The 14322-nt window shown below is 35.0% G+C and overlaps 1 protein-coding gene across 1 annotated transcript in view; it reads left to right on the forward strand.

Moving 5' to 3' along the window:
- LOC126978133 (E3 ubiquitin-protein ligase goliath-like) overlaps positions 1 to 14322 on the forward strand; it is a 125356-nt gene that overhangs the window by 103824 nt on the left and 7210 nt on the right. Inside the window, exons 5-6 of the mRNA XM_050826875.1 lie at positions 11268 to 11400; positions 13730 to 13847. Coding sequence (XP_050682832.1) covers positions 11268 to 11400; positions 13730 to 13847 — 251 coding nt within the window. The remainder of the gene's footprint in view (positions 1 to 11267; positions 11401 to 13729; positions 13848 to 14322) is intronic.

Genomic DNA, 14322 nt, shown 5'->3' on the forward strand with positions numbered 1-14322 from the left:
GATACTCGTAGCATTCGTCTCGAGAAAAGTTTAGTGAAATTAATATTATGACAGTATACTGCCAGTACATATACGAGAACCTCCTATATGCTCATAAACATATTAGCCAATTTAAAAAGAATAGTGATTTACATAGTGTCAATACTCGAAACAAACATAAACTCGCAATTCCATCTACAAGGCTCCGTAAAATTGCTAATACTTTTAAAGTGGATTGTGTTATATTCTATAATAAACTCCCAAATGATATTAAAACCTAAATTTTCCATTTAAAAATTTAGATGTATCGTAAAAAATAGATTAACATCTAAGGCCTATTATAATGTGAAAGATTATTTGAATGATAAAGATAGTTGGAATTAATGTTCTAAATTTTGTTAATGAATATTGTTATACTCATTTGAATGCTATTGTAACTTTTGTAGTTCATCCTGACTTGCACTAAATCTTAATATATATAAATTACGTGACACGTTGTTTGTCCGCGATGGACTCCTAAACTAATGACCGGATTTTAATGGGGATTACTTCATGGAGTGCAGTTTGGTCCAACTTGAGAGATAGGATAGTTTTTACTGCAATTTGGGATCCATAATTATTTTTATTTTCAATATTTGTTTTGCATGGACATATTTTCTATGAGAGAATTTAGTGACGCACGGTTTGACAGTTCCGCTGTGAAACAATTTCATTACAACAATAGGCAGCATTTTTTACGAAATAATTCTTGATGTTTTTAAATATTATTGGCAAATTTCCCATAAAACAGTTTTTTTTTATTATCTACAGAACAACGTCTGTCGGGTCAGCTAGTAACTTATAAAGTTTAACATTGAATAAAGATTTTTTCACTTTTGACTATTGGTGTACAAATCAGCAGTGCCCACCTAATATCAGTGGTTTCATATGTCCTTAACGGTTAAGTTATTATTTGCACCGTAACATACATACTTTAATTACTGACAAGTTAGCAAACACTAATATAATCGTCTGAATTATTCGTATAAAAAATGGCCCAATTCTACTAATCTCAACAGCATTAGTGCAACAATTTCACATCACAGGTGACCTGCTTTAAGGACTTGATATCTTTAAATAGTAATCCCCTAACTCGGCAACATATAAACGGTTATCTTGTATAGTATTTGTACCGTTGTATTTAACTGTGGCACATTTTTTTTGCACAGTCACGACTAGCTGCTGACTTGACGCAGATGTCGTTGTGACAAGGTTCCAGTGCTGTTTCAACACGCGGGGTGTAAATTAAGTTTTGACTTACCGTAGCTAGTAAAATTACTGGGCAAACGAGACTTAACATCTTATGTCTCAATGTGACAAGCGCCTCAGAATTTTTGGGTGTTTCAAAAATCCTGAGCGGCACTACATAGTCATGGACAGGGCGTATCAATTACCATCAGCTGAACGTCCTGCTCGTCTCGTTCCTTATTGTCATAAAAATCCCTTGACCAGGGCCATAATTATTGAAACCAAAAAAAGTATATTAGGATGAAATCCATTGGAAATGGAAGAGAATATAACAAAAATGAAAGGAAAAATAAAATATCGATGATCTAAAGTCGTGAAGTGGAAAAGGGGGGGGGGGGGGTTAAGGGTAAAAAACGGTTTATCTTGATTTCCAGCAAAACTACAAGTCCTATGGAAAAAAGTCAAATGGCAAAGTTGTAGGTAATAAAAAGATCTGTAACTTTTGTTTTCACACTTTTTTCACATAACATTAAAATATATGTGAAAAATGAAAAAAAAACAAGGTTTTGGTTTTTTATTTTTCTTTTATGTTTATTACATTTATTATTGGTGTCGAGACACTTGGCCTGTGGGGCCCAGAGGCGCGGAGAATGTTCAAAATACTATCTTCGCGCCTCAATAAGGCTACTGGAAACCCAAGCGCTGGCAGCTATTTCGGTCAACGGATCAGTCTTGCTATCCAACGCGGTAATGCTGCCAGTATTCTTGGTACGCTTCCACGTAATGATAGTTTTAATTTTATGTAGTCGTAGTATTGTAAATATAGTTTTAAGATTTGTTTTGTTTGAATAATAATATTTGTTTATTATTATTATTTCACCTTATTTTGACACAAATATCGAAAAGGAACCCTTATTTTCGATTGAAAAATCGTAAATGTCCGAAAAATTCGGGCCCATCAAAAGGCATTTCATAGAGTATTCATACCTGTTAGTTATAGTTTAAGTTAAAGTTTATTTGACTTTGACATTGACAGGTCGACCGTAACACTCTGTTGTTTAGTTCTTTAAGGAATAAGTCAGGTCGGTGCGTTCCTAATTATAATCCTTACTGTCGTCAGCAAATACATAAAACTAGATTCCAAACATGCACTTCAGGGCTTTCTGTAAAACTGACGTTATATCTTCAGAAACACGTGAGGTGTGACATTGTGATACATACAGGACGAGCAACTTGACTGACAACGTGCCCGCAGGTGGATTTCAACAAAACATAACATGGTGATAACCTGCAATTCATATACTCTTTAAAATAACTACTGCGCGTCAAAAAGTTGGTAATTATGGGGTAACGGCCGTTCCCAACTACAATACTATCTACAGATATAGATAAATTACTACCTTCTATTGTCAGTAATTAGCTATCAATAATCTGAAGCTGTCCCAATATACCCGATAAGTCATTCTTATCGCCTTATATTCGGACACGTCAATTGCAATTTCCATACAAACTTCTATCGCTGGTAAGCTATACGTCGTCCCATTGACAGACAGCGAGCATGGATAAGGTCAGTTACCGTAGAAAAGTTTATTGGGACAGAAAAGTCAAAGATAGTTACGATCTTTATATCCAGTAAGAGATAGACTGAATATTGGGAACGGCCGTTAATCAACTAATAATGAGGCAACAAATGGCGCTTAATTTCATAATGACAACTATAATAATTACCCAAATTTGTGTAATTAATACCAGTAGTGAGGGTTATCACTTTAAAATAACAAATTGTTTAACTATAACAAATACTATCTTGACTAATTTCATTCGCAGTCCCTCTGATAACGTGTTCTGGAAAGGTCACGAAACGTCGGATTAGCTAAAATTATTATAAAAATGTAACTTATACGCAAAATCCTAATCCAAAATACTTACTTACTAATACTGTTCTGACATTTTTAATAGTTGATACATTACTGCAGCAAAAGAGACATTGATGGACAAACCTGTGAATCAATGCTTAGTCGAGGCCAAGGCTTGTATAATACATGAAATATAAATAAATTTACTCACCATAGGGAGTGACAATAACATCACATATTACAACAACACTTGGTAAACTTCATGAAGCTACACCAGTTCGTAAAAGGGGCTTTGACATGGGGAGAAGAACTGATATGAAACTCCCAGCCTATCTTTTAAATCAACTTAGCCGAGCCAACCAGACAAGAATCGTGTATCATTATCCTCTATATAATCTACTACATATACTATAGTTTTCAATTTATTAATTATAGTTTTCAACCAGTGTGTGTTGCCAGTGATGACTTACGGTACACAGACGTGGTCGATAACTATGGGCCTTATGAAAAAGCTCATTGTCGCTCAGAGGGCAATGGAGAGGGCTATGCTCGGAGTTTCCCTGCGAGATCGAATCAGAAATGAGGAGATCCGTAGGAGAACCAAAGTAACCGACATAGTCCAAACGATTGCGAAAGTGGCAGTGGGCAGGGCACATAGTCGGAAGACGCAGTGTTGGTAGGCCGCCCACAAGATGGACCGACGATCTGGTCAAGATCGCCGGAATACGTTGGATGAGGGCAGCGCAGGACCGAACGTCGTGGAAATTTTTGGGGGAGGCCTTGGTCCAGCAGTGGACGTTTTCCGGCTGATGATGATACTATAGTAAGCCTTCCTTGTCAAAGAAGCTTTACTATATTTCTTAAATTTGTGCTCAGTGAGTCATTACAAAATACAAAACGGTAGTTGTTAAACTAAACGGCTCTTGTCGCCTTGTCGGTGTCAGCCAAGGTAGGTTTGTAACTACATACATAGTTATAGGTGAGATGTGCTTGTGTCACACGCGCGACGTGATGATGCGAGAGTAACCAGAATTAGATTAATTTATTAAATTGTATAAAAATACGCAATTATTTTTATACGATTTAGTGTTATATTATTTTTGTAGTCGTTTGTTTTCTTGTTACAAATTTTTGTTAAATACAATTTTCATAATCAATGACGAACAACATTTTTCCTGCGATAAATGGCCATTTTTAAATGGCAACCATGTTTTTTAATTTAATATAAAATATTGTATTAAATTAAAAAACATCTGCCTGCAAATAAAATAATAATGATGATAATAATACAATAATGTTAAAGTCAGCGTTACTGTTAACGTTAAATTTAACTTAAACCTTAACCTTAACAGCTAATATGATGAAACCCAGCCTAAGGAGCTAGTGCCTTACGCGGCTTACTGTTTACGACTTGTCAATCAAAATCAGTTACACTGACAATAGATTCGCTTGCCTTTTCTATCTTGCTGTATGTCCATTAGAGCTTATATATTACTTATATGCTCCTATTTTGCACGGTTTGAATAATTGAATTAGAAGAATTATGGAAATTATAACGTTTACAAATTACTAGCTGACCCAGCAAACGTTGTATTGCTGATATTAAAATCGCGATACAAAAGTTACTGTTGATCGTAGATGGGTGAAAATTTTGAGTTGTATGTATTTTTTAATGCTGACTCATAATCAAACAAATTTAAAAAGAAAAAACAAAAAAATTAAGGGTGGTCCCCTTAACATTTAGGGGAGTGAAAAATAGATGTTGTCCGATTCTCAGACCTACCCAATATGCACTCAAAATTTCATGAGAATCGGTCAAGCCGTTTCGGAGGAGGTCAACGTTTAACACCATGACACGAGAATTTTATATATTAGAGAATATAATATACACTAGCTGTTACCCGCGTTGTTTCAATGCTGCCATATATAATATTTAAAACCCTCATCGTTAAAGTTCGTAAGAAAAGTTTTCCTTCTAACTTTTTCTCCGACTTACTTTACAAATCCGACAACCACGAAAAAGTATTTTTATGTTTCGGGTTAATATATAGCCTACTATCTTTTACCCGCGAATTCGTCCGCGTGGAATAGTTGCTTGGGTTACTCACATATAAACATCGGTGGTAAATAAATTTTGAATTGAAACTTCAAAATCGCTAGAACAAATATTTATTTATTTCTTATCATGCACCTAAATACAAAGTTTCATGGTGTCATGTTTTGATAATGATGGCCTTCCATAAAAACTTCCACCCCCTATTTCAATCCTTTCAAACTTCTTTTCACGATAAAAGGTAGCCTATGTATGTCCTTTTCAATCTAGTTCAATCCTGTTCAAATCTATCTCTGTACTAAATTTCATCAAAATCCATTCATTGGTTTAGGCGTGAAAGCGTTACAAACAACATTACATTCACATTTATAATATTTGTAGGGATAATAACTAACAAATAATTTAAGAAAATTTATTAAAGTAGGCGTTACTTTGCGGAAATCCATAATTATACAAATAATTTAGTCTATTAGTAACAGTATTTTCAAAATTGGGTCAGTAGATTACCTCACAAACCTAACAAACTTTACCTCTAAAGTTACTATAGATAAACAATGGATATTAATTGAATTAAGCCGCAAATTAATATAACCCGCCATAATACCAGATTTTGGCGAGACAACACGTCCTGAGGATGCCTCGTGTAGAGGCGAACCACGTGTCGAATTGTTTAAAGACAAATATTGGCGGAATTAACTCTAAAGAAAACTCAAATCATTTGTACAAATAATTTAGACTATTAGTAACAGTATTTTCACAATTGGTTCAGTAGATTACCTCACAAACCTAACAAACTTTACCTCTAAAGTTACTACAGATTAACAATGGATATTAATTGAATTAACCCGCAAATTAACCCTTAAAGATGGGTTATACAATAACTGTTAACACTAAGCCACGGATAGCGAAGACCTTGGGGGTGAAACCTTCTCGCGTTGATCTCATTAACCCTCTCACCATAAACGTTGCATGGGATTCACAAGAGCGCTGCAATAATTACATTATTACCGAAATAGCAACTTACCGTTTACCGAGCACGATGCATTTAAGTATATTAGATAATTAATTATTAATAGTTAAAAAAAATATTGCATGTTGTGGCACATATATTCACTGCACTCACAGTTTTATTTAGACATTTACTTATTTTAAGATTACTTTTAGTGTAAATGTAACTGAATGTCCTTAAATAAATAAATTAATTATATCTACTGCACTACAAACACGCGCTCGCGACTTCGCCAGTATACATTTACGCGTATATAAACAACTAAAAATTGTCTAAAGCAAAACTCTGCCTACGCGTATTAGGCAAAGTTTTCGTTCAGTTGTGTTTCGATCGCGCTTTGAATACAATGCCACGCAATAATAAAGTGTTCAGTGAAAAACTGTCCAAATAACAGCATATCCGAACTTATTTTATTCGTTACCGTTAGCTTCTTATGAGCGTGTACAATAAATAGACTTTGAACATTATTGCCACGAAATAAGGTGTTTATTTGAATGAATGTTTTAATGTTATCTGTTAATGTTAAAAGTTAAAACGTAATATACAACGTCTTTGGGACATTTTTGACGACCTTTTAGTAGGTTATGGAGAATCTAGTAACTAGTTGTTAAAAGTACGTCAATGGTATTAAGTTTAATTAACTTAACTTCTGTTGTTACACTTCTTTTGGTGCGTTAGAGGAAAATATTATTAGAAATAATTAAATTTGAATTATGAGAAATAATTTTTAAATGCGCGCGCACACCCTTCACGCCAATTCGACACCCTGACGTTAGTTAGTTGACCAGCAACTAGACCATTTGTATCATACTTAAGACCAATGAAATCATTTTTATTTATTTTTTTTGAGTCGTGGTAGCATAGTTCTTAACAATTGGGAGATGCACAGCACAATTCGCCTATAAACCGGCATACAAGTATTACAATAATAATTATATACTTTAATGTCATTAAAACACATTATAAAGCTATAATTCAATAATGTAATATAAAATAAACATTCGTTTGTAGGTACCTACCACTCTCAAATAATTACTTTTAAATGTTACTATTTTTGGGTAAAGAATTCTTTAAACTATAGAAGCATTACCGGAAGACGTAGTGTTGGCCCCCAACATGATGAACCGATGTTCTGGTCAGGATCGCTGGAACAGGTTGGATGAGGGTAGCGCAGGACCTTTGAGGTCTTTGGGGGGAGCCCTTTGTACAGTAGTGCTCAGCCCGCTGACATCAAGTTGAGCCTCTCTAGTACATCACCTCGCTATAAAAATAACCTTTTACAAACTAAATCTAAATTAACATTACACAGCTCAGGTGCCTAGTCTATTCAAATTTATAAGAAGTTACCAGAACACTTAAAAGCCGAAACAAATATTAAAAAAAAACATAAGCTCTTTAATTTTGGAAAAAAGTTACTATTCTATTAATGAATACTTAGACGAAATTTTTTTTTTGGATGTAACGCAATTTATAAATAACTGAAAAATATATAATGAAAATGGTCTTTGTTTGAGGCTCAATCACACCTAAACCACTGATCCTATCGACATTAAACCACTATTCGATGCGAAAGTTATCCTAGATGGACGGATAAAAAAAGAAAGACTCCGTGCCGTGATATTAGCAAGTGAAGCACCTTTGTGCTAGCGTTTGTGCGGTTATGGGGTATACCAGTTACACAATTTTTTCTCCCTTAAATAATCAAATATCCACTAATACTTTTATATTATTTATTTTACACTTTATCACAACGCACGACGGCATTTTTAAAATATTTTATTGCGACGCAAACTTGTCTGTCACAGACGAAGGCAAATAGTGGCGGCGGATCGGCTTGTATTAGTGTAAGTGTATGCGTGGGGCTATGTATTTACACGTTTACCGGCTTGTTTTGGTGCCTCACTGTTATGTATGTCCTTATTTTTTTACTCGTCCGTGGGTTTATGGCAACTTATTTTTCGAATTCCAACGTTTCTTCATTAATTTAATTCCTTTGAAAATTCGCCCAGCGAAGCGGGCGGGAGCGGCTAGTAACTGAATATGAATAATTGTGAAAGCTATGGCGTTCACCAAAAAATACCTTTAAAAATATAACATAGAGATTATAGCAATAATTGCTTAACTTTATCTGTTATCTAGTTAAGTTAATGACGGAGATATGATAATACCATTTACATTGTTTCTGATAACAATTCGACAGTGAGACACGTACGCTGTATTTGTTCACAATTTTATCTTGATTTAGATATGCGAATGTTGTATTATGTAACGTTACTCGTAAGAAATGATCCAAATACTCCAACTTAAACGAATCTAGTTCAGCATAGATGTATGTTTGATAAATATGTTCCGACAGAGCCGCACGTACATAAGATTGCAAACTGGAGATTGAAGGAAAGAATAGTACGTTACTGCAGTGACCAAAGAGGATGTAAATACTATGTAATAACGAGGCGGTACTGTCTAAGAAAAGTTGAAATTTAGTTTAGTATGAAATGTGCAGTGGTTTGAAATAGTAATTACAATATGGCGACGAAATATAAACCGGCTAAGTTTGAAAGCGAACAGTTGCTTTAAAACGTAGTGGATTTCGGCATTCTCCGTATTTTATAAAATTATAGCCGTCATCTGTCATCATATCAATGACTGCACGTTTCATACAATCGAGTGAATCGCTTTTTTCTTAGAGAGTTTCGCTAGGCTGACAGCGACCAGCAAAAGATGCATTGATGTACCAATGTGTAAATAAACACATACGTAAGTCCATCATGTCTAGTTGTGGCCAAGGCTTGTATAGTTTATCTAAAATAATCGCCGCGCCTCTTGAATTTCAGGTGGCGTTTAAGAAACTTCGTCACACACATTGTCTTCACTTGAACACATTTTGTTAAATACAATTACTTTTCAAAATCAATGACAAACACGAACAACAATCATTTTATACGCGTTAAAGTGTTCATTTGTTTTTTTTTTTCAATAAACAGCTTTCTATTTGCAAGGCGGTTCGTATTTTAAATAAAACCTTTGACAAGCTACCTCCTTCGTTGCCATGTATAAGAAGCAAAAGATCGTTGAATTTTAAATTACTCGACAGATGGTAACTAAAGTATGCTATTTATTTGTATGCCAAACCACGATAAATTTGGGTTTTCATACAACTTTTGCCGCTGCTCGCATGTATCTGGCCAGTACAGCAATTTCGATTTATCTACAAGAAGATTGTCGAAATAATGCACAAATTTCCAGGTTTGAGAAAATAATATTTTTTCAACTAGGACAAAATGAAACATAAGAATGTCAAAGGTTTTACCACTATTTCGGAAAAGATAAACTTTAATGAGATGTGGCAAGAAATTCGCCACTCTTTTTAATGTATATTTACAGTTTCAGCATTTTACATTATATTTATTCAGTACTAGCTGACTCAGCAAACGTTGTATTGCCATCATAGAATCATCATCAACTGCAGTTAATCTATGAACTATAGGTAGCTAAAATTAAGTTTGTTTTTTTTTATCTCCTGAGAAAGTTAGACAGATACAAAGATTATTATTAGTTATTCATTTTAAACTATTCTTTCAATTTGATTTCTGAACGACGAGACGGGGGACATATCAAAGGAAAAACAAAATTGTTGTTTTTTTTTAATTCCAAACATTTTCATATTTATTCAATTTTTAAACCTTCTCTGGATTTCCACAAATAATTCAAAACCGAAATAAGCCAAATCGGTCCAGCCGTTCTCGAGTTTCAGAACGAACAGCAATTCATTTTTATATATATAGACTAGTGGACCCAACAGACGTTGTCCTGTACACATGTTCAGTAACATACACATGAGCAGGAGAATTATATTATATGGGCGGAATTGAGAATCTAAACCAACCCAAATTCACTGAAACAAACAAAAAAGTTATCAAAATCAGTCCAGCCGCTTAGTAGGTAGTTTAATTGTGAATCTAAACCATTTTCGAATCCACCTGAAGACACACACCAATCTCAAATTCACTGGAACACACAAAAATATCATCAAAATCGGTCCAGCCGTTTAGGAGGTAGTTCAATTGTGAATCTAAACCATTCTCGAATCCACCTGAATACACACAGAAAGTTTCATTAGAATCGGTCCAGCCGTCTAGGAGGAGTTCAGTGACATACACACGCACACAAGAATTATATATATAAAGATATGTAAAGTGATGGACCAAAATTACTCAAACGTTTTCATTTACTTGTCACACAGTTAAAAAAGAAGTGATTAATCATAAAAAACTTAAAAGTATAACGACTGCAGTAGGTGTATCAATTCCCATTGCATATAAACCTAACAAAGTAGGAATATAAACATACTTCACATTGCTACGTACGCTTGCAACGCTTCGGATATTGAGAGCCTCGTTATGAACCTAAATAAATATAGCACTAATGTTTAAGTTAATTTAGTTTAATTTGGTTCCGTTATTTTATTACCAAACTTCTATTGTACATCCACTCATAAAATTTTTCCTTACGCTAGATACCAGATACCTACGGTAATCATCTTTGCTTATTCCAAAGCTCAACTACGACTAGTTAGATCCTCTAGAAAACCAATTCAGGCACCTGTATTTTAATTGGTATCGTTGCTGAAACTGAGATATACTGAAATACACAATACATACCTATTTATTGTTTACGCGTTATTTCACAGACGTTCCGATTAATACTAATTCACTATTTACTCGCTGTCTATAAGTCACCTACCGCCTCACGACATTTCTACGATATCTAATTCAAATATATAAAATTCTCGTGTCACGGTGTGCGGGACCGAACTCCTCCGAAACGGCTTGACCGATTCTCATGAAATTTTGAGTGCATATTGGGTAGGTCTGAGAATCGGACAACATCTATTTTTCATCCCCCTAAATGTTAAGGGTGGTTTACACGATTTTTTTTTTTAATTTTTTGACAATTTTTTTAATTTGATTGATTATGAGTCAGCATTAAAAAATACATACAACTTCAAATTTTCACCCATCTACGATCAACAGCTACTTTTGTATTGCGATTTTAATATCGGCAATACGACGTTTGCTGGGTCAGCTAGTAACTAAATTTAATTCGAATAGCTAGATTTTTACGTTCTGGTGTTTGATTCCAGGGAACATTAGCGCGGTGTTCACGTACAGGTGGAAGGGCAAGGAGATCACCCAGCTGGTGGACAACGGCACCAGGGTCGTTATCGGCATCGTCAAGGGCCGGACCTTCACTCACATCAACAACAATATCAACAAGTAAGAAACTATCTGGAACATTGTTATGTCATAAATGAAGGATTTACGACCGTTTATTTAGCGAATTTGCGAAAAGGCGGTTATTATAATATTTGAATTTAAGTGAACTGTATCTATATATATATGGAGGCTGGTAATTCGCCTCTAGAACTATATTGATAGATGTGATCAGTGATTGAGGAATTAGAAACCATGCTTTACCTTTACCGGCGTACCGACGTGTTCGAGAATAATATGGCCGCCTGCTGTTCTGGACCGATGATGACGAAACAGTGTTAGTCACTAGCTTTCTTCTTACATTAGTTACTGTCACTCACTGGTGGTTAATTTGTCTTAATAAGATAAGTGGATAGGCACAATGCGTGTGCGCAATAATTAGGGGGCTTGATTCGACCTTCATTCGCCGACGACATGACGAAGATTATTGTAGGCATGTCGAAGGACGCGGGGAGAGGTGGGGGAAGCGGGAGGTTAAAGAGGTGTGATCGCATCTATACTTATTAAATTATACTAAATACCCAAAATACACAATACCTAATTTTTATTATTTCAACTTAACGGCCCTTCTGTTTTAAGTTATTACGTAATTAGGTATCCTACAAGTCCTAGTGACAATAACAATTTTAAAAATCTTTTAAATAAATAAATTAACTTGGCGCTCGCATGAAAATCAATCTATTTATTTAAAACATAAAAGATTTTAATATTGATATAGTCGCTATAAAATGTTGCTAAGTATAGTTTTTTTAGGATGTACATGATTTTAATATGTTTTATGTGTGTTATTGACAATCTTGTTATTAACACCTTGGTTGTGGGGAATGTAACATAAGAAATATAAAAGCTTTTATGGTCGTGCCTTTGTATTATAATTATTATGCGTAAGTCGATTTATTATATATCTACATAGTTATAATAAATATAAACATCTTTTAATGAAAATTAAACCTTATCGCATTAACGTAAGATTAGTTTTATAAAGCTAAACAGCAACGAACAAAGTATTAATTTTAATGAGATGTGTTATATCTAACACGGCTGTGATCACTATCAGATGACCCGTACACTTGTCTTACAAATATAATAAAACTTACGCATAGCTACTTTAAAAATATTATAGACTCAAGCTATAATATTAACATATAGGTAACACACTAGACTTCTAATACTATAAATTCGAAATTTAAAAAGGAGGACAAACGAGGTCACCTGGTGTTAAGTGATCACCGCCGCCCACATTCCTTTGCAACACCAGAGGAATCACAGGAGCGTTAAGGAAGGTGTACGCATATTTTTTGAAGGTACCCATGTCGTATCGTCCCGTTAACACCTCACAAGAAAGCTCCTTGAAAACCTCACTGTGGAGGACCGCCACACATCCATATGGTGGGGATGATATCCTAAATTGTGGCGTGTCGTCCGAAAGTGGAGTAAAGAATGAATCAATCAATCTAAATCCGTGGGCCTGGAGCTTCCCTATTCTTTTAACGCCCCGGGAAAGCACAGGTGATGATGGTAGTAACCAAAATAAGGGAGTATGTATGAAAGGTGAGATAGTGGAAGCCAGACAAGTATATCAGGCCGGTAGGCAAAGCAATATCGTAATTCCTGCCAACTCCGGCGATAGGCATCATATATGTATACATAATAATAAAAAATAAATTTCGTTTATTAGTGTATTATATATATCAGAATATTTTCCACTTCATCATAAGCAAGACAAGTTAGCCAATTATTTAAAGCTTTCCTGCCTAGATGTAATGTCATAGGATATATATTTAGGACACAATTTATTTTATTATATAAGAACACTGATTGACAGCTAAACTGTCGTTCAGCAAAAGTAGTGCGAACAGTAATGGTATCTGCTACTTTATCATTTCTTCTACTGATCAATTTGGCGTGATCTAGCGGAAGTGACTTGTGGACGGCTGAAATGATGTTAAGAACATAAAGTTTCCTCGTTGTCAAAAGATTACAAGTCAAATAGAGTGAATCAGTTGGAAATCTTAAAGGTTTGAAGTACATGACCTTGAGAAGTGATCTTTGAGCTCTTTCCAATTCTAAGAGGCTTATCTTAGTTGCACCGCCCCATACCGGGATGCAGTAGGTGATCACTGATTGAGCCAAAGCGATGTATATTTTATTAAGGACTGTGCTATTCATAACGTGCCGCAGAGTTTTAAAAATCCACATAAGTTTTCTCACCCTGGTTATGACCAGTTCGATTTGGGAATGCCAACTTAACCTTTGGTCAATCAGGATGCCGAGATATTTGGTACAATTCGAAATACATACATCATGTATGTATGATATTAATTTGTTTCAGAACATCGGTGCTGTTTGTGTCCATATCGTTCATAGTGCTGATGGTGATATCTCTGGCTTGGCTCGTCTTCTACTACATACAGCGCTTCAGATATCTACACGCCAAGGATCGCCTTTCTGTGAGTATTTTCTACCTTTATCTCATTATCTGGGTGACCGAGTACCAATCTCTGTAATGGCACAATAGTGTAATAGAACACTGACTAGAGATCGATGCACGCACACATACACATGATTTACCCGACCGCTAAGCAATCTTGGGAAGACAAACCTATTGAATGCGCCGCTGAGACTGGTCGTTATCCGAGTTAAATAAGCAGCGCCTCACCGTCCGCATCGTCAATCAAATCAAAATCACTTTATTCATATAAGTCTCGGAAATGACACATGAATGTCAAAAAATATTTTTTTTCTTTTGAATGTGCTGCCACTTCGTAAATGGTTGAGCTAATGAAGAAGTAGCAAGAAACTCATTGCCACTCTTTTATATCAAGATTTACATTTTCATCGTTTTACAAATAATTTCAATAGCAATATAATATGTAAAGTGATGCAACAAACATACTCAAACGTCAAATAGTCAATACCTAACAC

The sequence above is a fragment of the Leptidea sinapis genome, chromosome 47, assembly GCF_905404315.1.
Source record: "Leptidea sinapis chromosome 47, ilLepSina1.1, whole genome shotgun sequence".
NCBI lineage: Eukaryota > Metazoa > Arthropoda > Insecta > Lepidoptera > Pieridae > Leptidea > Leptidea sinapis.